This window comes from Zea mays, chromosome 4, assembly GCF_902167145.1.
Source record: "Zea mays cultivar B73 chromosome 4, Zm-B73-REFERENCE-NAM-5.0, whole genome shotgun sequence".
In the NCBI taxonomy this organism is placed as follows: Eukaryota; Viridiplantae; Streptophyta; class Magnoliopsida; order Poales; family Poaceae; genus Zea; species Zea mays.
The window spans coordinates 171,132,701-171,158,393 of record NC_050099.1 but is presented as its reverse complement, the minus strand read 5'-3'; the positions used below and the strand labels follow the sequence as shown (position 1 = coordinate 171,158,393).

At 38.7% G+C, this 25,693-nt stretch overlaps 2 protein-coding genes, 4 long non-coding RNA genes and 1 pseudogene across 6 annotated transcripts; all 7 read right to left on the bottom strand.

Moving 5' to 3' along the window:
* Positions 1–550: 550 nt before the first annotated feature.
* On the bottom strand, positions 551–2,223 carry LOC103654068 (L-ascorbate peroxidase 1, cytosolic-like; annotated as a pseudogene).
* Positions 2,224–3,934: 1,711 nt separating this feature from the next.
* LOC103656054 (transcription factor IIIB 60 kDa subunit-like) lies at positions 3,935–6,151 on the bottom strand. Its single transcript, XM_035967614.1, has 9 exons — positions 5,990–6,151; positions 5,721–5,906; positions 5,063–5,147; positions 4,909–4,967; positions 4,693–4,773; positions 4,545–4,616; positions 4,375–4,458; positions 4,198–4,245; positions 3,935–4,051 (listed from the first exon to the last, which is right to left on the bottom strand). Exons 1-9 carry the CDS (start codon positions 6,149–6,151, stop codon positions 3,935–3,937), a joined length of 894 nt encoding a protein of 297 aa, XP_035823507.1.
* A 181-nt stretch (positions 6,152–6,332) lies between these two features.
* On the bottom strand, positions 6,333–6,754 carry LOC118476979 (uncharacterized). The gene is made up of 3 exons (XR_004857872.1): positions 6,716–6,754; positions 6,548–6,634; positions 6,333–6,416 (listed from the first exon to the last, which is right to left on the bottom strand). It is a non-coding gene; the product is annotated as an uncharacterized lncRNA (long non-coding RNA).
* An 823-nt stretch (positions 6,755–7,577) lies between these two features.
* LOC118476978 (uncharacterized) lies at positions 7,578–8,679 on the bottom strand. Its single transcript, XM_035967399.1, has 3 exons — positions 8,164–8,679; positions 8,018–8,090; positions 7,578–7,923 (listed from the first exon to the last, which is right to left on the bottom strand). The coding sequence occupies exons 1-3, from the start codon at positions 8,400–8,402 to the stop codon at positions 7,810–7,812; spliced, it is 426 nt and encodes a 141-aa protein (XP_035823292.1). The 5' UTR covers positions 8,403–8,679; the 3' UTR covers positions 7,578–7,809.
* Positions 8,680–9,021: 342 nt separating this feature from the next.
* LOC118476977 (uncharacterized) lies at positions 9,022–9,583 on the bottom strand. The gene is made up of 3 exons (XR_004857871.1): positions 9,496–9,583; positions 9,327–9,402; positions 9,022–9,263 (listed from the first exon to the last, which is right to left on the bottom strand). It is a non-coding gene; the product is annotated as an uncharacterized lncRNA (long non-coding RNA).
* A 13,101-nt stretch (positions 9,584–22,684) lies between these two features.
* Positions 22,685–23,225, bottom strand: LOC103654063 (uncharacterized). Its single transcript, XR_565889.3, has 3 exons — positions 23,138–23,225; positions 22,983–23,054; positions 22,685–22,890 (listed from the first exon to the last, which is right to left on the bottom strand). It is a non-coding gene; the product is annotated as an uncharacterized lncRNA (long non-coding RNA).
* Positions 23,226–23,235: 10 nt separating this feature from the next.
* Positions 23,236–23,749, bottom strand: LOC103654064 (uncharacterized). Its single transcript, XR_565890.3, has 3 exons — positions 23,540–23,749; positions 23,365–23,449; positions 23,236–23,262 (listed from the first exon to the last, which is right to left on the bottom strand). It is a non-coding gene; the product is annotated as an uncharacterized lncRNA (long non-coding RNA).
* Between the last annotated feature and the right edge of the window lie 1,944 nt (positions 23,750–25,693).

Sequence of the window (25,693 nt, the reverse complement as noted above, 5' to 3'; positions counted from 1 at the left end):
TTTTCTCCAAATCAGGCCACTTGTAGTGAAGTAAGGGGTTTCACACGTGTAGCAACATTGGGGCTTTTGTTTCAGCATGTAAATGTTTATTGGTAATTCCACTGCAATTAAAGATCTACATGACTTTTATCACAATGTGTGCTATGTCCTTATGTGATTCTCGATATGAACGCTACTTCACTTACAATTACATGAGTGTGTACCGTCGCAACGCACGGGCACGACCCTAGTATTTTATGAAGTTTATATTTTTTTCCTAGGAATCCTTCCTGTTTTCTAGATCTGAACCCAATTTTCTAGGGTTTTTTAATTTGTTTTCATGAGCTCTAGTTTTCTGTAGGATTTTTTATATACTATTATATCTCTGTTTTTTTTAAACCTAGAGATATTTGTGTCTTTTTAAAAACTTATGATGTACTAGGTAAGTGCCCGTGCGTTGCAACGGAAACTTATAATACCATGATAACTTATGTATAAATATGTGTTATACTAAGAAAAGATTTTGTAATAATACAAGTACTTCGCTGTCCCTCAGCTCCTCACCTGGGAATGCAAAAACAAAAGGTCTTCTTAGAGGAACGAAGTTTTAGCAGTAGCAATTCCAAAAGCCAAACTGTTGTAAAACACTGGTGGTACACCATCCAAACACAACAGTATGAAAAAATGAGAGAGAGCATGCTGATAAGAATAAAATGAAACTAATTAATAAACTGGTCTTGAGAAATAAATAATCCCAAAACCACATAATCCTGTGGTACGTTACAGCTACGTTACAGCTGAATCCAAATGCAAAAGATCGCACGAGTCCATACAGGCAGCAGTTTGTATCCCGCTCCAGGATATGGGCCATTTAAGCATCAGCATACCTGCACCCCAGAAGAGTAAACGATCAGATTTGTTCCACTGACCAAGCACAAATTGTGCAACCAATGGTTACTCACCCCAGTTCAGAGAGCTTGAGGTGGGCCTCTTTGTAGTCATCAAAGAATGCCTTCTCATCCTATAGAGCACACGATAATCAGTACTTGCCTCCCTACGAATCTCCATACCCTGGATAACAATGACCAAGGACATACTGCAGCATATTTCTCCACAAGAGGGCGGAAGACAGGGTCGTTCAGCAGGGCTTTGTCACTTGGGAGCTGAAGAAGGCCCTCCTTGTCACCACTCAGAAGTTCCCTATGAAAATATGGGAATAGTAGGAGATATGGGACGGCTATTAATTTCTAGCACAGCATTCAGCTGCCAAGTAATGACATAACAAAGGTAAACAAATTTTAAGTATTTCTTAACTAAATGCAGTTGCTTTTCAATAGTAAACAAGACAGACTCACTTGAAGTAAGAGTTGTCAAAGACCAAAGGGTTTGTAGTCCAGGCCCCCTCAAAACCAGACCGCTCTTTGTGGCACCTTCCCTAATAAAACCTCAAAGAAAACTAAATCAGTACAGGCATACACATTACATTCCTGAATCAAACATGAGTGGACAGCAACAAACCAAGGTGTGGCCACCAGAGAGGGCAACGATGTCCTAATCACTCAAACCCATCTGCTTGCCAAAGACTTGCCTCAGGTGGTTAGAACCTGGTTTCAAAAAAAAAGCAGCAAGTGCCAGTCCTCGTGTCAATAGAAGTGACATCAAAACCAGTGTTTGGTCTGGACGCCTACACGGTGCCTCGGCTACAAGGCACCACTGTTACCCAAAGCAAGCTGGGTACAGGGATGCCAAAACAACACCTTTGAAACACTTAACAAAGGATGCAAGGTGAATGTAACTCATTAACTCAGCATTCATGCCAATCTAGTAAAGATTAGAAATCTACCCTTGGTGGCATCAGGAAGACGGCCCTCAGGTGGCGGCTGAGGCTTGTCCTGAAAAAGACAAGAAACGATATAAACACTCAGAGTTTTTACATTGACCAACACTGATGACGAAAAAGGCATGGAACAAATAATATCATCACTCAGTCATGTCTATAAAAAGAAAAGATCCAGTGCAGGAGACTCTCACATGAGTAGGGTGCGGAAGGGATAAACCGAGTAAGCCCTCCCCTGACTCAGTTCTCACCACTGCAACAGGTCTACCCTTCTCAGTCATGTTTCTCTATAGTTATTAGAAAATAGAAGGGATAGAATCTAGCAGAAATATATTTAAATAAAGTACATATGCCAGACACATCTCCACGCATCTCTGGAGAAAACTGGAGCCATTATTTCAACAAACCTGTACAGCAAACACATCAGGTAGGTTCCTTGATACAAGCCAACCCGAGTAAGCAAATTCAGCTGACATGGGGGCAAAATTACATACCCAGCGCACGGGGGGACATGAGGATCAGAGCACCAACCTTCTCTCTCCTCTGTAACCCTGTCAGAACCAGTTTCATAAGATTCTTTTTTTCTTTTTTCTTTTAAAAAAGAGTTTATGTATCCCAGAAAAGAAGCTGGACATTGTAGCCTAGCACCATGTCTCCAGCATCTTTATCTATACATGAAGTAACACATATCTCATATAACCCCAAAAACATGACCACCACCCTCCCCCACAACTGACAATTGAGTATGTGACACAAATTAATATCCGGTCATTCTGATGTAAACCCATGACCTCTTCGGTTCACTTAAAACAGATGCCTTGCATTGTATTTACTATTTAGCATTTTCAATCTCGGCAAAATGGCCAGCGAAGCTGGGGAATAGATAAATTTGTACTGTTTGATTGGTTCTGCAAGATCATGAGTTGAGAAAATCAAGATTCTACATGACATTTGCTTGCCTTTTGTAACCTGGGTCACTGGCACAACCCTGTTTTCTAACAAGCTTTACACAAAACACCAATTTCCCATGACAGTTGCTGAGTTACTGTCCAAGAGGGTTAATCAGTTGCTGAGTTACTGTCCAAGATATTCTGCTCAGTATGAGACTTTGAGTTTAAATACCCTGAACTCACAGTATGGCAGACGTGCCCTGATTTATGTTACTTAAACTCAAGGAGCAAGTACATAACATGACTATAGACATATAGAGCAACTAATGCTACATGATCTCTGCCAAAAAAAATCCCCATATTTTCTTATGCATGTCACCATGCATGATACCTCTGGTGGAGTGTATCAAGTAAATCAGCAATCAGATTCACTTGGAATCCAATGCAGTAACTACAGTTAACTACCATTACAATCTGTTCTGTGCAAAAGAAAAGGATTTGATTGCCCAAAAGAAAGAGTTGAAGTTGGTTCCCAAGAAGTCCAACCAAGCTTTAGCTAACTGACCACAAGAATAAGCTCAGTACTCTCTGATCCTAGTTAATCAGCAATTCAGCATCATTTGGCAGCATATAGCATGAAAGACGGCCCAACTTGCTTGGGACTAAAAGGCTTTGTTTTTGTTATTGATGGCATGAAAAACAGCATGTATATTTATATGGTTTATATAAAATAAATGGTTTTATGTGTACAAGCGTACACAGGTAGATGACACAAACAAAGCCACAACAAGAATTACATAGCTATAACTTGTTCCTGGTGATTAGAGTCCTCATAAGGACGAGAGCACACAGTGGTTGAGCTGGTACCTAAATAGAGAATGAAGAAGACATCATGCCAATCAAGTAGTTGCACTATTTCACCTAAGGCGGCTATCGTACCACAGTCCAACAGAAATCCAAACAACCAAGCTCTTCCAAAACCACCTAAAAGCAGCAGCAGCAGCAGCAGGCCTCTTCCTAATTCTGATTGGGTAGTGGGCCCTTCATCCTTTCAGGCATATTTAAATTATGCAACTTGACAGATAACATTAAATGCAACTTAATACAAGTCAACAACATGCTGTGAAGAACACAAAATTGATTTTTGTAGCTACGGCGACCCCTCAACCGAACAATGCCAATGCTCCCCTTGCAATTTCATGATCTGTTCGTACAGCATGCTTTGCCTCTAATTCAAGAATGTAAATGCTCTGCAAACGCAATTTTGATTGTTCAACACAGAGAACAAAATATTTTTCCGATTTTCATACATCCCACTGCATGTATCACCTGTCACTAACGCTTCCTACAATCATGAAACTAAGACTTATTGACATGAGCATCTAGAAAAATGCTTTACAATTTGGAATGGAGGGGAGTATAAACCATTCAGACTCATTGCAGTATACAGTTTGTGGATTCTACGTTTCAAGCATAAGCAAACAGGCATACCTTGTACAATTCGTCAACAGCTCCCACATTGATCTTTGAACCAAGTCCCTGTGAGAACGGACGTTAGATATTGAATTTCAGGCTCTTAGTCTATTTGCACACCAGATTCCAAATGTACGTGCATTGTACAAAGGACAAGTTTATTTTGGATTGTATGTGACAGCAACAAGCGAATACCTTCCGTTTCAGCATGTTGCACGTGGCTTCTGCTGGTGTTTCAGCAGGTGTCGAGCTCTTCGTGTCTTCATTACGTTTTCGTTTCTATGTTTTGAAACAGATACAGATAATCATACGAGTCAAATTAAAATGGTAAACAGGAAGTTTGGTTGCCCAAAATTGTTCCTTACTTTCTTTCCCGCTTCTGGATCAATCCCTCTAGCTGCCAATTCAGCTGCCAAAGCTTCCTTGTCTGCTTGTTCCTGTAAAATAAAAAAGAAGGTAGTAGCATTCTCTGATCAAGATGAAAAAAATGCGACCATAGATAGAGTTACTTACCTCAAGGTACTCTTTGTTCATTTCCTCCCAGATAATCTTTTTATATTGTGTTTCTTCCTCATTGTGAAGGTACCCATCAACCTACAAAATTGATAGATAGCATCACAACTAATTGCAAAGGCTTGTTAGGTTATCACTACACCTCTAAGGATCTAACTACTTGTACAATGGGATAATCCTGAAAAATGTGACAAAAAGGACTCATTGAGAAAGCACCTCTGCATCGTCAATGTCAGAAAGGCTTTCTGGATCTGCATTGCCTTCACAATTTTCACCTAAGGATGTAAGATAGCATTCAGCTTTCAAACAAGGATTCAAAAGAAGAAAACTGAAATTACTGCAGTGCATGATGATTCAGGAAGTAACAAACCTCCCTCTTCAGGATCCTTGGGTGGCATAGAGTCATTTATGAGTCCCTCAGATCCCATTTTCGAAGATTTATCTCCACTTAAACCCTGCTTGAAGTGTGTTCCCAGAGAACAAAAAAAGAGAGGGGAAATAAGCGCAAAAGTTGTAGCATAAAAAGCTAATCGAAGAGATAACATGTCACAATGCCACACATCACAAAATTCAGAAACAAAAATAGATTATGCACCATTTCATAATTATAGCGACTAATCCTTCTATAATATTCATGTGACGATACGGTTGCTTGGGATCTAAGTGCATAACAAAAGGTATGCATCTAGAAAAGTTAAAACATCTTATAATTTAGAATGGAGGGAGTACTAAACAAAGATAGTAACTTATGAAACTAATTTATATAGAATCTTATAGTAGGGAGGATGAAACCCTCTAATTATGCAGGCCGCAAAGATTAGATGGGAACTGAGTTTAATAGCCAGATTCATTGTCAACTAAATTTAGTTTTCGTATAGACTTATAAAACAAGGATAAGTTCCCATAAATTCACACACAGATTGTAAGCTGTAAGGTACTGTTACTTTGCAGCGGGAGTGACCCCCCCTCAAAAAAACCACCCAAAAGAGAAAAATAAAGAACTTGAGGCATGCCAATCTGTACAGTACCTTTCTAGGAGTCATGGCACTCTCAACCTCAGAATTCTGTGTGTCGCAAAGAGATTTTTCCAGCGCTGCCTCCTTAGCTGCTGCAGCTTCTTCAGCCCTTTTAGCAGCTTCAAGTCTTTTCTTTTCAGCTCGTTGGAATGCTGGAGGGACAGAACCACCTTCTAGTCCACCCGACAGTTTAGTGAACTGGGCAATCAGACGAAGTGTCAAAAGAAAATGTAGTCTAGTCTGCAAGTCAATGTGTTGTGTGCATTGTAGATGAGAACTACCTTATTGTAGCATTTTTCACAAAGTCCATGAGCAAAATGCTCAAAACCTTTATCCTTGTGTTTGCAGATAATTTCTCCAGACTTGGGCGAATGTTTTGAAACAGGCTCTTCATTAGATTCATCAGTTGTTGCCAGAAATTCTTCAATGTAACAAAGGGGCATGAAGATATAGGCATGTTCACATCTTAAGAGAACTGTTTAAAAATGCACTGATGATAACATACATTAAGAATGACAATAGAAGCAAGATATTATTCATAAGGCACACATTATTATCACCTCCTAAATCCTAAGGTTGGTACTTGTTTATTAGTGTACTACACATGATCAGAGTTAAGAAACATACTGTTAAGCTGCCAGAATCTGTATTTTCGAACTCTATCAATCGCTTCGTTAGAGTGGCCTCACACACATGCACAACAGAGACCTACAAATGTAAAACATAGTTGATGCCATCACTAAAGTATAAAACAGAAGGTCATAGGTCGACAAAAGAGAATATACATAATATCGATTTGTTGAATAAGTTCGAGATATCTCATGAGCATCTGGACTTACAATATCTGCCTTGGTGTAATTACACCCATGAGAGAGTGCAGCAATGTATAATGCTGCACCACATAATCCGCTTGGCTTCCTCCCAGTCTGGAACATAGAGCAGGGCAGTAAAGCCAATCACAGCCTTGTGAAAGAAAAGTTATGAAGGACAAAAGAAAGAGGAAACACCTGCCTGCATCCAATCTCTCTTCATGCTAGCTACAATGCATAAAGCTGTGTCTGAGACATCATTATTTCTTCTTCCCAGCAAAACTAAAAACAAAACCAACATATACTGTAAAAACTTCAAATAATCAAACCCATATACATAGATAGGAGAAATAATTCTAGCCAATCCTCACATAAGGATCTTGTTAGTTGCAACATATAAATATTGGTGGATACCTCAACCCTTCGCAGCACACATTACATTTAGCAGATCCAACAGATGAAATATACAATGCAACATATATGTCATCAGCTTACGTTTTGTAAAATGATGGATGAAAAGACTGGGATCTACAAGTTTCTGAACAACTGGATGTTCTGCAAGTTGCAAAACTTGGCAGAGCTGAAGAAAAACAGCACCTAGGACGTAGCTGAAAGAAAATCCAAATGAGTCCCTTCATTAAGTCATATATTAGATAGAGGGTCAAAGAGTTGGTATACTCACACACTTATTTGGAGATGGTCAGAGAAATCGATAAGAAGATAAGCCTTCTTACTTTGCCTGGCAAGAAAAGTTGGAGAAATCAAACGTTAGTACTACAATATAGCTTGCTGAAAAAATAAACTTTGCAACAGGCACCAACAAAAGCATGAAAATTGGAATGAGAAAACCCCAACGCAACCCGTACAGGAGCGGTAAACGCGCCCACGGTTGATCCCAGCGAACCGGGCAGGAGGTGGAGTCACACCTCCTGGAGGGGCTGGGGAGTAGTGTTGGCTTCGGGAACGCGACGCCGACCCCGAGGTAGAAGGTGCGATGAGCCCTATCCCTCCATACCTGTAAGTCACTATACAATACAATAGTATGGTACTTCGTTTCCAATAAAAAGATGGAAACCCATAGGAGTCTTTTAAGCACAATACTACAGTAGGATAAGCTGAAGCTTCTAAAACACCAATGCATCTTTGAAAGTACAGAAATCTGAACTGCCTTCATATTTGCAACATATAACTAAAATATATGTTGGCAAATGTTCCTAACGATACTACGAACCTAAAAGGCAATAAAATTAATTAGGATAATAAGTTGAGTATCATTACAAATAAAATCATATCTATCTGATGTGCCTAATAATTTCTTGTATTTCTTCTGGAATGTTGTCTTTGGATTCATTGTCCTTGTACTTCAATAATTCTACTAAGAATTTGGTCCTCAGGTCATTCCCATTCTGCACATTCATTATTACATATCATAGAACACGATTAATAATCAATTATAGAAGAACAATATTGACAAAGTATTAGAACAAATAGGGTACTCACAGTGCAAATGCAGGGTAACCTTATACCATTCCAATCGTGCATAAAGTTGATAACAAGAAAGCCAGATAAATCCCTACAAATTAAAATAATACGTTGTTACATATATGTAGACAAAATTAATAAGTTGTTCGGGTTAAAAAAATTACCAGTTTAATGTTCTTGGAACCCATGTTGGTACTATACGACGCCACATATAAATATCGTCTTTCCATGTAGGATTGGCCAATTCCATGGCAGCATTCATATTATTGGCAATATAATGTATATTATGTATATAATGCATGCTAGGATGATCACCCTTAAACCATGATGGTATAGGCATGGAGTCCATTATATAGATGCTTCTAGTGTCCATGTTAAGTACATATAAGGTGAAGTGACCCATGAAAGAAAAGGGCAATAGAATCTGCAAGTTAAAAAAATAGTTCAAGTAAGAGAAAAAACAAGATTACAAAAATGATGAAGAGTATAGCTTACTTGTTTGCAATCTGAAACATCGTACTCCATGTCAGGCCAACATTCTAATAATTTTGCCAACATGTTGATATCTGGCTTTGCACGAAGGCGAGGGTCTCGACCAAATTTAGTTATGGACTACTTTTTGTTAGTAAAATAATTATATAATGAACACACTTATATGAATAAAGACTAATTACTTGAACTTACACAGAACTGTAGATCCATGTAGTGGTATTTGTCTTCCAACAAGAACAAGGCATCATTGCATGCGATCATCCAAACAGCCATGTTAAAACAATCTGTATCCATCGGCTTATTTACATCCAATATATCTTTAAGTTTTTGAAGACTTAAAGAAATTGGATAAGGTTTAGTACTCTGAATCCAATGTTTCCTATTAAATGAATAATTGTTTTTATAGTTAAAGCAAGAACATATGTGTTGAATATTTACCATGCATATACTATATTAAATGAGAATTAACTTACTTTAAATATTTGGCGTTGTCTATCCCCATGATATATGTCCATAATACAAACATCAGTTCTTGCGTGTTTGTTGATGTTACTTTAGCAGGCAGAACATATGGAGATATATATGGTTCAATCTGATGTGATGTATTTGACGATTTAGATAACTCACATGGAGTATCGATTATTTGAACATCACTTGAACTCTCTCCATCTTCATCCACATTGTGGTCAAGATTTTGATGTCCTTTCTTTGTGTTTAATCTCGAGTCCCATAATATTGCAGGTAGCTTAAACCTAAACATTGTTATATCATCCTGCAAATATATAAATTAGAACAAAAGAAACATTGTTCCTATAAATAAATATATGTCCTCTACCTGAGTTACGTTATCAGATAGGGAGGATCCTGTCCAGTATTCCATATAGTTTATCATCCATAGCCCGCAAGATACCCTAATATGAAATTTAACAGATCAGGTGAGTTTCTATGTATATATGAAAATAAATACAACCAATTTTGTAGAGTTGTGGTCACATGAATTTTACCCATCGGTTTGCATTTGTGTTGTGATCTTCTCTATAACTGGCCATGATGCAACATCAAGGTTCGACCACTTGCCTTGGTAAAGCTCTTTATGTTCTGCTGCAAGTTTAATTTGTCTTTCTAGACCTTTTAACTATGTGTATATATAAAACATATCAAGATTTATAGATAACAAATAATGTAATGATGAAATAATCATAATATAAAAGAAATGATTACTCACTGTAGTATAAAGGTCTCGGCGATCCGTTATTTGTTGTCCCATAGAATCGAGTACATGTACCTCACTTTTTTTTGCATTCAGAACTGCCATGTACCAGTGAAAATTTTCTATATTCATTGGAATGAACACCTTCATAGAACATACATTAACATTAATTTGTAAGTATTGTGCACCAATATATTACATATTACATATATTAAAAATGAGATGAGTTTTAGGTCAACCATGTCAGACTGTAAATAGTTGTCCACCCTTTTTTCAATTGTGTCTTCCTTACAATTTAAGAGCACCTTAGGGTCGCCATCACGCTTAAGCAGACTGGAAATGAATGTGTTCTCCAAGAAGACCTTTCCACCTTCTCTATGAAGTAAATGCTCTTCATCCCTAATACAGTGTATATATGCACTGAGAGCCTGTACACCAAAAGAATACAATTAACAGATCAAATATACATGCTAGCTTTAAATATGTATACCATACTGTATAATATGATAATTATAAATATATATACTTTATTACTGTATATAATATGGACATACAGATGTACTTACTTCGACAGACAATTCGATGTCACCATGAAAAAGACATTCCATATCATTTCTATTTAACCATGCGCTGTCGATGTTCACCACAACTTGTTTCCCCGGTAATGTTTTAATGTATTCAATAAGCTGAACATCTTCTGGGGTGCACTTATAATCTATACAATGAAAAATATTATACTTAATAAGCAAATGATATATGCGAATTCCAATAAGATGGAATAAGGCAAGAACAAAAAATTACCTTCAGAGACAACTCGAGCTACATTCGATTTCTTTGGTTTTTTATGTTGTGATATTCTAATAAGTGTGTCCAAAGCATCTTTTTTGTTCTGCTCTACCATATCTGCATCAGAACTTATTTGACTTGATTCATTTGGAACATCCAAAGATGTCAAGTGTATCACATCTGTATGAGGAGTGAATGAAACATAAGTCTCTTGACAAAAGCATTTTTAGGAGTACTCATAAGACAATATTTACATTTAGGAGTGTAGATAAGAGAGCCTACCCGGTTGTGGTCCAAGATCGGCTTCAGTTGACACTTTAGCATGATTGAAAATACAGTCAATGCCTACTCCCACAACATCGTGTGATTGTTTTGCAGCATTACCAACACTGACCTTACTATCCTCGCTCTCTATAGCTATGACGCACAAGAGAAGAATTAAGGGTCAAACAAATATTTATTATGCAGACCTTAGTTTTTTTGTAATTGATAATAGCACTTACCCAGTTCATGTTCATCAGTGTCATTAGTTGACAATTGTGCTGAACAACCACTTTTAGCCACAACCTCATACGATGGTTCAGCAGTATTGCCAACATCGGCATTTCCTTCCTCCACCACTATATCCATTGTGATTTGGTCTGTACCAACTACCCATCAGATTGAAAGTGTCAAACATAATTTTATTGACAAAAGTATTTTAAGTATATAAAGTACATCGTCAAATAGCACGAAACTAAATAAAACACGAACTTTAGCTTAAGTTCTTCATTCATATAGATGTGACAAGTGAACTTGTATAAACTTACGGAGGAAAGGGACACAGGCCTGCCACCATCCTATTTTGATTAAGTATACCCGATGCCATTGATCTTATAGGATGTATATCATGACATTATTGCAAAGATACAACATTGTTCCTTATAAAAATGCTATGAGGGGAGGATGCCAGAAGCAAGGAGGTTGTTCGATCAAATGGCCCAGGTGGGGATCCAAGTAAATACAATCACATTCAATGTTTTGATTGATGGATATGCAAAGAGTGGACAGATGCATCAGGCCAGTGCAGCCTATAGGGAGATGCAAGCGAGGGGATTAGTGCCAGACTCCTGCACCTTCAACATTATTGCTGCTAGAGCTCACAAGTTCAGGTATGCTGCCCAGTTAGTCCATGACCATGACATGTTTAGTTCACATATGTCGGCTGATGGGTTGGATATGTTGGTCTGTAGGCTTTGTTGGGATCATCGATTGGATGATGCCTGGGAGCTTCGGCTTGGTGCTATTGAGCAGGGTGTTCCATTGCGTGTTACTGGATTTAATGCATTGATCGCTGCTTATAATAAGGAGGGACTCCACGAAGAAGCTTCTGAACTGTATAGAATTATAAACAAGTTAGGACTGACACCATCCTCGTCTACGTTTAATTACTTGATAATGGGGCTCTGCAATCAAGTAAGACTTGATGAGGCACAGCTTCTTTTAGAACACATGGTTAGCAAAGGATATTGTCTAAGTACATCATTTACCATCATTCAGAGACGGTAATGCAGTTGGCGCACTGAAATGCTGGGATGATATGGGCAAAATTGGTTTGCAGACTGATTTTATTGCCTTCTCAGCATATATTAATGGCCGAAGCCGATTAGATTACGTGAATGAGGCTTATCAGGCATTTGCTGAGATGACGAGCAGAGGAATTGTACCAAACAATATTACTTACAACTCCATCATATCTGCACTTTGTAAGGCAGGAAATATGACTGAAGCCTTTAAGTTAGAGCAGAATATGAGGCAGAGTGGCCTTGTTCCTGACATTTACACAAGCAACATTCTAATCGACGGTTTGTGCAGAGAAGGAAAGCTAAAGATGGTGGACAACCTTTTATTGGATATGTGCAGTAATGGTCTAACCCCAGACACAGTGACATATAATACAATAATCAATGCATATTGTAGGGCTCAGGATATGAACAGTGCCATGAATTTCATGAATAAGATGCTTGTAGCTGGTTGTGAACCAGATATTTTCACATATAATATTTGGATGCATAGCCTCTACAGGAACCATATGTTGAACCAAGCAGGGAAGCTGCTAGATGAGCTTGTTGTTGTGGATTGTTCTCCAAATTCTGTTACGTACAACACATTAATGGATGGCATTTGCAGTGATGTTCTTGATCGAGCTATGATACTTACTGGCAGGCTTATTAAAATGGCTTTTAAGCCAAACACTATCACACTCAACGTTTTCCTTTCTCATTTCTGCAAGCAAGGATTTGGGAATAGAGCCCTCATGTGGGCTGAGAAGCTCAGAGAAGATTCTTATGTTTTTTATGGTGCTACAAGAAATATAATTGACTGGGCACGAAGGGAAATGGAGGATGACCCCCAGGCTAACAACGAGGACATAGGAAGATGCATGTTTCTTGAGTTCTTAATGTTCATGACATACGAGGCTATGCTCAACAGCAGATCCTCAAAGGCTACACATATGCTTACAGAAAAAGGTTTTGATCCTGCTAGCAACAGCATGATTAGAAAGGAGGTGAAAATGGGATTGGCTGTAATTGCTTGTTTATTGCTGAACCAGACCTTCCTGATTGATCCCAAATACCCCTCCTTTTGCCTAATTAACCCCTGTTACGAGCGCCTATAAATGTTCCCGACCGTAACAATAGCTCAAGGTTACACCTGGAAACTGGGGAGAAAAGGAAGATGTAATTCAGTCTGAGTTTTATAATATGTTATTTAGGTGATCATTAAGATAGATGGAAATCACAACTTGCTTGTCAGATCATTTCAAATTCAAATGTGCATTTTCAAATTCAAATGTGTCTATTCAATAACATCTATTCAATGCTCATCTGCTTTCTTTGTTGTATCAACCAAATGACCACTAAACAATAGGAAGCTAAAAAGGAGCCAAAATAGAGAAATAAAAGGCAAAAATACATCTTCACCTAAAAACCAAAATAATTAAGTGCATTACAAGTTGTTAATTGCCATTCATTCATCAATGTCAGTTACGGCGTAAGGACCTCCTTATAAACGATATTCTTTGTGTATGTTGCGCCATTTATCGCTGAGTTCCTTTCAACCCCCTTCTTCTTCTTCTTCTCATCGTGGACTGGAATGGCAAGTATCTTCACTTTTGATCGAGCGGTGGCCCTTGATAGAGCAACATAAAGTTGACCATGAGAGAACACTGGTTCCGGCAAGTACACACCAACATTAGGAATCGTCTGGCCCTGGGCCTTGTTAACTGTCATGGCAAAACTTAGTCTTATCGGAAACTGCTTCCTTTTAAACTGGAAAGGGAACATCTCATCATCAGAGGGGCACAGGGGTATACGAGGCAAGAAAATTCGCATTCCAGCATGTTGGCCAAGGACAATTTCAGCATCAATACTGTTTTTTTGGAAACCACGAACCACCAACCTCGTGCCATTGCAAAGTCCATTAGCAGGGTCTATATTCCTAAGCAACATGATTGGGCATCCAACTTTGAGCTTCAGAACGTGCGGGGGTAGTCCATTAGGAGTCAGCGTGTTTAGAAACTCTGATGGGTAATAGTTATTAGGATCATCCACCGCAGTGTCAAAACTATGGTACATCATCTGCTCCCCTTGGAAACGATCGATCATCCTCATATTTATCATATCCACCCAGTCATTCCGTGTAGACAATATTGCTCTTGAAGTGATGTAGCTTGTGTTAGACATGTTTTCATTTAGATTGGGGTAAATGTCATCTATCAGTCTATCAAGGTCGCGATCATTACCAGTATATGGCACACATACCTCATCTGGAAGACGAACATCACCATCGTTGTTCGCTTCCTCAGTTCCACCACCGACGCGCAACAAATATTCTGCAAACCATGGGTCGCTCTGTGCCCTCATGTTTTGAACAAGCTTTAGGTGGCACATGGATTCCCAGAGGTAAGAACTCCGTAGAGAGGCAGCAACTATCTGAGCCCTTGACCCCTTGCGTACAACAGGGAGTACTTGTCTGAAATCACCCCCGAACACAACAGTTCTCCCACCAAAGGGCAGCTCAGGCCGTCCCATTATATCACGCATGCTATTGTCTAGCGCCTCAATTGCTTGTCTCTTAGTCATCGATGCCTCATCCCAGATAATGAGCGATGCTTTTTGTAGCAACTTTGCTGTCCCGCTTTGTTTCGTGAAGCTACATACAGCACCATCATCAATAGTAAGTGGTATCTTGAAGCGTGAATGGGCAGTCCTCCCCCCAGGCAATATGGAAGCCGCAACACCAGATGTAGTTGTTGCAACTGCAATCTTGTCCTGACTGCGTAGTGCCGCAAGCAGTGCCTTATACAGATAGGTCTTGCCAGTCCCACCAGGCCCATCCACAAAGAACACTCCACCATTATTGGTGTCAACGACAGATAGGATCTTATCATAGGCAGACCTCTGCTCCTCATTTAGGGTTTCTTTCATAGCAACGTCTTCTGCTGTCGGCTCGATACTTTCCTCCTCGTAAATCTCTCTATCAGTACCATGTGAATCGTCATATTTGTCGATGATAGCAGGGAGAGGGAATGTCTTTATGTCTTTACCCATTGACTGCAAAATGTTTCTAATGTCAATCAAGACCATCTGTTGCACATGGGTTTTGCTTTGAGTACTACGGTGATAGTCCTCTGACATTGAATCAAGGTGTCTCTGCCATAATTCTGCCACATCGTTCGGCTCGCAGTATACCAGTATTGTTGCAAATAACCTTCGTAGTGCTGACGGCATTTGGTAAATAGCGGCTTCATTGAGACACTCATCTATTGTGTTGTCTGCTTCAAGCAGTCCCCTCCTTTGTGCTGCCTCACGAAAAGATGGTAGTGTGTCACCATCTACTGTCCTTAGATCCGCATAGGAGGTAGCACCCGTCACATGGTTTAAGAGAAGTCGAAGATAAAAGCGCTCCCCCTCAGCTGGATAAGCAGAGACTATTCTACCAACCTGTCCACCCGTGTTTCGTTTCCTCCTTTGCCACACTTTGCCTTGCTGCAAAGTGTACCACTCAGGAAAATCACGGTAAAGGATGCCCCGAGCCTCCTCGTGTAGCCTATTTGCCTCAAAATATGCCGTAAGCATTGACCTATCGGCACCTAGACATTGGACAACATGATTTACTTTAGCACGCTCGTGAAATGACACCATATGCATGTTTTCAAGATGGAGCTGCAGTTGCATCACTGGTGGAGAGTTTTGACTTAGATCAAAGCTGAATATCCTCCAAAGGGCTTCTGGAGGGGTCACCCACCTAGCATCTCTATACTGCTTGATCTCATCAACGTCACCATCAGCCTTGTTTGCATCTGTCACAGCCACAGACGCACGATCGTGGCCTTTGTATATGTATTTGAACAAGTATTTGACAGCCTTGATGCTCCCGCACGCCTCAACATTGATGTGACAGTTGAAGAGCCGGAGGAGGTAAGGGTTATAAGGGACGACCCATCTGTTGTCCAATTCACAACCTCGAACCGTTTCCTTACGCCCATCATCACGACGCCTATAAATAGGATATGAATCCTTTCCTTGAGACGTTGCATTGCTAAAAGCTCTAGGATAATGGTTTTTGCATGAAGCACGACCCTTAGTGCATGGACATTTAGGATTTAGCAATCCGCACGGTCCATGCATCATATGCTTGATAACCATCTTGTATAGTTCAGGGTACTTCTTCTTGTCAGGCATCTCAGCGGAGATAAGGAGATCATACTGATCGGGGCAAGTTAGCTTGTACTTTCTCTGCATGATGAGTAGGAAATGGACATGAGGCAAACCTCGCTTCTGGAACTCCACGACATAGACATAAGCCCGGATTTTTCCAAGAATATCATGCTTAGTCAATCTCTTCTTCAGTTCCTCTAGTTTTGCACGGAATATGCGAACAACAAGGTCCGGACGATCCTGTGGTGACTGCATAGGGAGAAGCTCTCTCGTTATTTCATCCCAATTGGGGTTGCACGTCATAGTGAGGAATATGTCTGGCTTCCCAAACTTCCGCACAAGGGCCATAGCATCCATATATCGGCGTCTCATGTCACGAGGACCACCGATAAATGATGTAGACAGCACGGTTCGCTTTCCAATTTTGTCTGCTCTGTTCTCGCCTTCATGCAAGCTATCTACCAAACCCTTGTATAGATCCGCCCTTAATCTGTCTTGATTTTTACGTATGAAATCCAAACGAGAGCTCTCAATCTTGATGTAGGTGTCAACCGCGAACTGTTGGAAAAGCCGCTTCCCATGAAGTATTGGATTGAATATACTTGGACGAATTTGGAATCTGTAGCAGTAATAGTCACGTACAGACACGCATAGATGGCTAGGTCGTTCTGCAACCGCAAGGTTTATTAATTAGTGTTGCTAAAAACATATTTAACAAAGGATTATATAAGAATCACAAAGAAATAACTAACCTGTATCATCATTGTTTGCATCACTTCTCCTATGTTGATCGCGGTACGCGTCTACTTCGTCCATGGAAACATTGGACTTAGGAATATTGGCATGCCATCCAAGTTCACCTTTAGGGAAGAACAATGGATATGATAGTGCATCATAGCATCCATGATATGAACGAATTCCGTGGCTTGACCTATCCTTCCCATGCAGCATAACACTATTACTGAATTGACCTCGACGTTCACTCCCCTCAATCCAAACTGCAGCGACCTCCGAAGTGATGGGTACATTATATAACTTCTGGTTCAATGTTTGGTCAAGGTTCAAGGCGATATGGTAGTCTTCAATGTTATCAACGTGCCCCATACTCCTAAGGTGCTCAGAGTATGGGTTTCCCTTAAGTATTTCAACCAACTGTTTAATAACTGCCTTGTCTTTCTCAAGTTGCTCTTGACGACATTTACGATATCTATGCTCGAGACTGGGATCATCATCATAGAAGTAAAGTTCAAGGTGTTTATGTTCCGCCCCAACTTCCCTACCGAACGACCTTAAGTTGTGGTACATCATGCCATGTGCACGGAACATGTAGATACCACAATCCATGTTTGTAGTCATACTATCAAGGCAACAATACAAAGAAGTGAATGAGAAATAGTCGTTAAAAAATCGAATGTTATCACGGAAGTGCCTCGCATCAGCATCTGCACACCCCCACAACCTCCTAAGCTGGGACGGTGTCTCGAATGGAGCTAGATCAATCTGTCCATTACGACAACAAAATCCAGGTGGTTCATATTGAAACTTCTTCGCTTTACAGTAGTCACAGTCAGCAACAGCGTTTAGCAAATGTGTTTCTTTAGGTATGTTACTATACACCTTGTCATACGGATCAGGTACGTCAGGGGTTACAGCAAAGGCATCTTGGGTATCATCAATATTGATATCCTCACCGGATTCACCATCTAAATTTGTTTTAAAAGAGCAACAGGTAAGATGTATAGCTTTAGAAACTTTAAAATCATATATCCAATACTATTAAAAACATTACGCAAGAACCTTGATAAGCGAACAGGTATCCCTCTTCTTCGTCATCATCGGCTTCAAAAAGTATATCCTCGTCATGATTATCTATAAATAGCACACCTTCATCGTCATATATTCATTCACATGGTTTTAACCACTAAGAATAATTAGGGAACTAATGGTGGAATTGAGTTTGGAATTACCATTGGTGGTGACATTTAGGGTTGTCTGGTGTTGCATCCCAACGTCTGCTCCTTCAGTCATTTTGTCAGTCTTTGTAGTAGTGACTGGACATGGACCGGTACATTCTATTGATGGAAAGTTGTGTTAAGTTAGCTGGCCACTATAATTGATGTGTTAGATGAATTAAAGATGGATTAGTAATAACCATTGTTATCAATCTCAGAAGCAGTCGGATGATCAATTTCATTGTTCTCATTGGTATCCATTTCACGATCCCTAGTTGCAGTAGCAAAGTTTCCTCCAATTGTAGATTGAAATTTCTGGTTTTGACGAGATACCAGGTTCTGTTTTTCACCAGACGATACATGACGCTTATGTCGTTTTCGTCTAGGAGACTGTGTTATTTTGTCTTCCTCAACATCCTCAGGCTGCGACGGAGCAGGAACAAAAGGTATTGCGCTCAACTCAGAGATGACCATGTCCTTGGAGCAAGACAGAGACCCATGAGGCGCTTGAGAATCCGCTGGACTCCACTGAAGCTCCGGGGTAAACTTTGGGTTCTCAATGGCAATTGAGTCCTGGTTTAGCATTCCTCGTTGTCTTATTCTATAGTCTTTCCTTGCCTTCTTATTACATGATTCCCTATTACGCAATGCCCTTTGTTCCGTTGTTTGAGTTGCAAATCGAGTTCTTTCGCGGATTCTCTTACGTTCCCTTGCATCTAAAACTTCTGAACTTGGATTGGAAGCATGTTGATGACACGTTAGACCCGATGTGCCTTAAAGTTGAAAGTAGAAAAGGTCTTAGGGGCTTATATATATATATATATATATATATATATATATATATATATATATATATATATATATATATATATATATACCAACTAATGGTGCCCAATACCTAGAGTGTTATAACACGGTATAGGCAAAGAACATAACAGAGAAACATAATTACCTAGAGTGCTATCACACGGTATAGTATAAAACTTCTTCTAATCTAAAATCTAAACTTAGAATATAATTTCAACCAGCACCTGACAAATGTATGGAGTTTATGTCCTCAATATTGGTGCTTTGATGAGAGTTATTCTTGTTTATAGGGATATTGCAATCTACAAAACAACCAAACAACTCATAAGAAAAGTAACAACGTTACTCTTAAAATAACCGATGCACAGGAATAGTTAATATACCTTCTGAATACTCATGCTGCATAAGGTTTTCTTTTTTACGTGACTCACGACGCTTCTTCAATTCATTTTTTTTTCAACACTCATCGCGGCATATCGTGCTCTTTCTCTTTCCCTCTTACGTTGACTTGCATCAACACATTCTCCTAAACCATCAAATTTATTCAATTTTAAACATTGTTGAAATGTCAAATAAGCCATTTTATTAGTAGATATACCTTCAACAGTGTTGCTAGACAATTCTCTTAATGGATAAGGAACATCATTATTTTGAAACGGGTCCATTTACGTCTTCCAATCAGTCAGAAACCCTGTATACAAAGGATGAGTAATCTTATCAGACTTCAACAGAGGATAATATAAGCTCAATTGCTAGTCGAATAGCAATGATTTGTAGAGATAGGGAAAGTCCTATCGAGCTAAATGGAAGTCAATTGAAATTCATCTCTAAAATTGTTGCTTTATTGTAAGTATATAGCTGGAGCTGCGGATCCAAATCGATGCACGACGGACAACAACAGAGCAGGGCTGAAAAGTCAACCAGCAGAGCAGAGGATGAGTGGCTAGATCACCAGAATAGAGGCACAGATTGACAAAAAATTCGGCTGCTACAGTACACTCGATCGCACAGTTCTTCAGCGAGGAGGAAACGAGCTAATCGATTGAAAGTAGTGTTCTGTAGTCTATACTACTATTTGTGTTCACCGTTTTTCTGCGAGATTTGTTTTGTTTCAGCCGTTGCCCCTTCAGGATGACAACCAGAAAATGTATCTAAAACACATCGTTGGCAGCGGTTTGGCCGTCGCATTACGCGCTGCTCTCCGCTCCGCCGGACCGATGATCTGCCAGATACCTTATTATTGGCTACACATATTTGAATCCTTTCAAAGTTCTTTAGATTATATGATCCTTGAGTAATTTGGATGAAAAAAAATAAGTACTGACTGCTGTTTAATAAGTCAGCATAGCCCTTTTCCATTCCTATGAGGAGTCTTGTATCATCTTATATTTTTAAGATTATACTTTAACTACTGATTATACTTTAAGACTGTTATTTCAATCTGTGCAGGAGAAAATGCTGAACTTGGACTGCCAGAAACAAGCCTTGCTATTATACTTGGGTATGGAAATATATAACCTACACAAGCCACCCTGTGTTTTTCTTTTTTAGTTTTATATACGAATTTTTTTAAGAAAATGTCAAGATGCTCTGGAACACAATAGCCTGAAAAACAGAAATACATAGGGAATCCCCAGACTGGTGCAATTTTCATCTTCAATTGTGACGTGATAAATCTAGCTGTAACTGGACGTGATTTCACAGAAAATAATCTGACGTGGCTAGCAAAAGTTTGAAACAAAGACTCAAGCATAAGGAACTTGTAGAAGTAAGCATCTACATCAACTTTAATTACCTTTCAAATAGTCGATTTAATTTGTTGATGCTGAAAAGGTAAAACCAGCAAGCAGGACTTTACATGATGTGTTTACTTTTCTAGAATCAAAATTGACATTGGTTTTCTTTGTCATGATAGAACTTTCCCACTGCATGCTTTGACTATGGTAATTGTACATGCATTTTTTGATGTACTTAAATTAAAAGGTACACAAAACCTAACCAAAACTACCAGAGTAATTTGCTTCCGTCTGCTGCACTATAAAGAGCTGGAGGTACACAACGCCTTCCTAGGATCATAGGGAGGTCCAGAGCAAAGGAACTGATATTCAATGGCCACAGATGTGGTGCAGCTGAAGCTGTAACAATGGGTAATGCTAGCCTTGTTAGTTGTTACCTGTTTTTACCTAATTAATACTTACAGCAACAAATCATAAATGTGTGTTTGTGTTTCAGGCTTAGCAAACTACTGTGTTCCAGCAGGAGAGGCTTACCAGAAGGCTCTTGACATTGCCTTTGAGATAACTCAGAAGGTAAGGATCATTATTAATAAGCTATCCCTAATGGCATTAACTAATAAAGGGTTAGCTCTGCCCACTATGCAACATCCCCCAGGACGGAAGGTAGCCCACATATAGTTTCCATAACACAAGTGTGGATGAAGCACAACGAGGAGATTTTTTAACTAAGCATAGCAATTGCAAGGATCACAGGCGTGCTGTGTTTACTTTTTCTTTGAATTACAGACATTCTTTTTGTTGGCTGCCTGCACTTACCTGAACACATTTGCATTGTAGTGTTTTGTTATTGGAATCGTGTTATAGTTTGTGTTACGTACTGCTATGTAACAATGATTTGTTTTTTCTGTTCATGGTACCATTGACTTCAGATTTGAATCTCGTCTGTATATGTATGCAGTGCCATTTTAATTGAGTTTCATGGATTTTGTCTTCATTATCTTATGTTTGTGATGCAACCCTGCTTCCTTTGCAGGAGGCGTACTCTCATCTTCCCAAAATCTCTAGCAAGGAAACACATCCAAAGATAGCACAAGTTCTGCTAGAACGACAAAAATATGATATGGCACTTCTTGTGCTAAAGTGCACAGGGCATGGAAGCTTCTCTGCTATAGAAAACTTTAAAAAAAGATGGCATTTCATTTCTTAGTGAGGCAGTGACTGTGGTTCGTGTCAGAATTGAATGTCGCCTCCTAACAGAAACGTTTATGTATCATAGAAGCTACTGCTCTAAGGTGAAAGAGCAACACTCAGCAAATATGACACATGCTGAGGATGCATTAAAAAACTCTTGGGTTTATCATGTTGAGATGATGGTGACCGAATTTTGTGCTATCTGCATTAAAAGGAATTTAGTTGATAAAATGATGGATCTGCCCTGGGATTCGGAGGAGGAGAAACATCTTCACAAGTCCCTCTTTGACTCTGCTCATGAAATGCCCATGAAACCAAATGGTAGTCTGCTTGTTGTCTACTACCTTCGGGTAAATATTCTGATTCTCATTTTTTGTATTTAAATAAAACCATATTAAGAAGCACTATGGAAATTGTAGATGACTAAAACTTTAGGGTATACTGTTATGATGAAATTGTCAGGCTCATTTGTGTCATTTCTCATCTATATACTGAGTTGTTGCATCTGTTTTATTAAATGCATGTCTTTCATACATTAAAATTACAAATATGACAGTTGTATACCTGTATATAATACAAGTATACTACGATAACTTATATACAAATATAACACATATTTTGTATATAAGTTATCGTAGTATACTTGTATTATATATTCCCGTTGCAACACACGGACTCTCTTTTTGCACAGTAGAACACACCACCGCAAAGGGAGTAGTTGGTAAGAACATTGGTAACAAAAACACGGTGATGAACATCTTTATTAGCTCACAGATAAGTCACATAGTTTTGTACAAAGCTATCACCATTAAGACTGGACACATGACCAATACAAATAGAGACCAAATCATTGTTACGAAGTGTTCTACTACATATAATTAATAAAGTATATCTACTATAATAAGCTAAAACACGTCTCAATCTGGTATCATAGTTGTCAATTGTGCTTGTCTGTTCTCCAGAAAATTGTTGATGGCACGACTCCTTGGATTTTGAATCAACGAGTGTCGAATGACTGCAATTTAGAACATGATTTGTAAAAACATGATTATTTTAAATCATCATAATTTTAAATGTTTTTAACAATATATTGAAAAAAGCACTCACTCTGCAGCCGGCTTGTAGTGTGATGATCTGGGTTAAAATGAATGGTGCTATAGTCCGAAGTTTCCAAACATCCTATTGTTATTTATAGTATAGAATTAATAATAAACATGAAAATTGAATATATGTTGAAAGATGCTAGGTATAGGAGAAATTACTGTATTTATTGTTACGACGCATCATTGTTGCAATAATTATATTCTTGTCAACTTTAGCTAATGCCCATCGTAGAGCATTTCTCTGCAGGAGATCGGTTCATACCCCCATGACAATTAGATTCCACCTATAAAACACATAATAATTGTTTGATTAAAACCTAACAAATGTTTAATGTTTTAAAAAGAATGTAAATGTGAATTAATGTGTAACTATGAATTAATATGACCTGGAATCCATTAGTACAGCCTCTCTGTATGGCCTTCCACCGATATACTTTAATGGCTCCAAATGAACAACTATGCCAATAATGTCTAAGCCATTCACATGTGATTAGTTACCTTTGAATAATTTGCAAACTTAAGATGTTAAGTTATATACCATATAGAGGGAAGGGTGATTACCTACGAACGTCTTATGCGGTTGTTGGTAAACATCATGAAATGGCATAAGATATTTTGGAAATGGAGGAAATTGAATTGGTTTAGTGAATGGCTCCACAATAGTATGTGTTATCAATCCCAACTCTAGCCCATGCGCAATATTCCGAAATTGAACCTCCGCCCAGTTTAGACAGAATGCCACTTTATACAATGTATATGTGTATCCTTGTTTGAGTAAGATGTCGAACCGTTCGACATTATTGCCGTTTGAAATGGCTTCGATTTTGGCTCCCTAGATATTTTTTTGAGAATACATGTCGTATAAGTCAAAAAAAGTCTATGATATAATAACATGATTATATTGACTCTATTTTAAAGCTTGATGAAGTGACTCACAGTGATGTCCTGTAGGATGAAGTGTTGACTATTACGATGCCTAGGAAACTTAACAACTACTCTCGCAAAGACACTCTTTACTTGTGGTAAGTTATTGAAACCTTGAATATCGTCAAATAGCACGAAACTACATAAAACACGAACTTTATCTTAGATTCTTCATTAATTATAGATAGATAGATGTGACAAGTGAACCATGTACTTACGGAGGAAAGGGACGCAAGTCTGCAACTGTCCTATTTTGGTTAAGTGTAACTGATGTCATTGATCCTATAGGATCGATCATGACATCATTGCAAAGATACAAATATCATGAAAAGGATTAGATGAGATAACAGAAAAACAATAGTAGTGTAACACATGTAAGATTTTTATTGTAAAAATTGCACATTACAGGATTTTTGTGTTTACGGTTTACAACAAACTGGAGTAGTTTAAACTTATATAATTCTAATATCGGAAGTCCAAACTCACTAAATGTACCAATGGCACTACAATAGATGACAGTTCATGAGCGTATGTCAAACAAAATGCCGATGTTATGAGCGCCATCAGCAGTGGTGCAAAGTAAAATGTGTACTTTTACTCCTATCGCCACATTCTATTGTATCACCCAACTGGCTTTGACCAAATCACAGCAATTGATGCTCAAACAGATATTAACAATAACTGGGTGCACATTTACTGCCTTGGTAAACTTGTTAGTCATGTTAGCCTGTTCGCTGCGGCTTTAATCCACCGGCTTGTTTTTGTTGCTACTTAAAGATGACTGATTGTTGCACAATGTTGCTTTTTATGAAAGAATGCACTGATTGCTGTTTGGCCAATTGGTTGAAATAACAAATTAGTTTAGAGCAACTTTGTTCTTCACCTTGCATCATTCTTATATTTATTTTTATTATGCATAGTGACATTTTCTGTTATACTTCAGGCCGTCAGAAGGTGTTCTCAAATGAGGAGAAGATTCTTCTGAACAAGCGAGTGCCTGTTCTGGAAACAACTACTTCTATAAGAAATCTGTATTTAGAGAAGTTCAGTTGTTGTAGTGTTATTAATAAATTGCTTTTGAATCATGAGAACCATAGAGATTTTTATGTTTAAAATTTGCCTCTTCACCTGTCTGTAGGCTGATTTTTGTTATTTCAAGTTTAGTTTTCACGTGTAATGTGACCTTGTATCTATTCCTTGCAGAGTAAATGGCTTCCACTTCACACCCTTGCTGCATCCGGTGATTTGTATCTATTGAATAGCCTTTTAAAACATAACGTGGACATAAATGCGCTTGATAAGGTAATTGCCACCGCCTGACTGCAAAATAGCTATACAGCTTCTTTGTTTTTAGATCATTATTGTTCATTGGATTTTTTTTGCTGGTTTCCTCAGGATGGCTTACCAGCGATCCACAAAGCAATTCTTTCAAAGAAGGCTGCTATTATCAATTATCTTTTAAGGAACTCAGCAAATCCATTCATCCAAGATAAGGTAAGTACAAACCTTTTTTAGCATGCTTGTAAACACTAAACAGTTTGTAGTTTGTACAGAGCCTAACGCAAGCAAAGTTATTTAGGCCTGTCTTCATGGCTTTAGGTTCCTTGATGACTCGTAAACAGTTTATACAGAGCCTCATTATTGTGATGAGGTGTCATGCTCTGGAATTCCCATCAAAACCCAGGAGGAGCACTCATCCTTATCCCTGAAAAGACAGTCTAATCTATCTCCTGTCTCCATGGAAGATTATTGCACTTCTCTTCTTCTAGATTCGCCACAAAGTAAATAGTG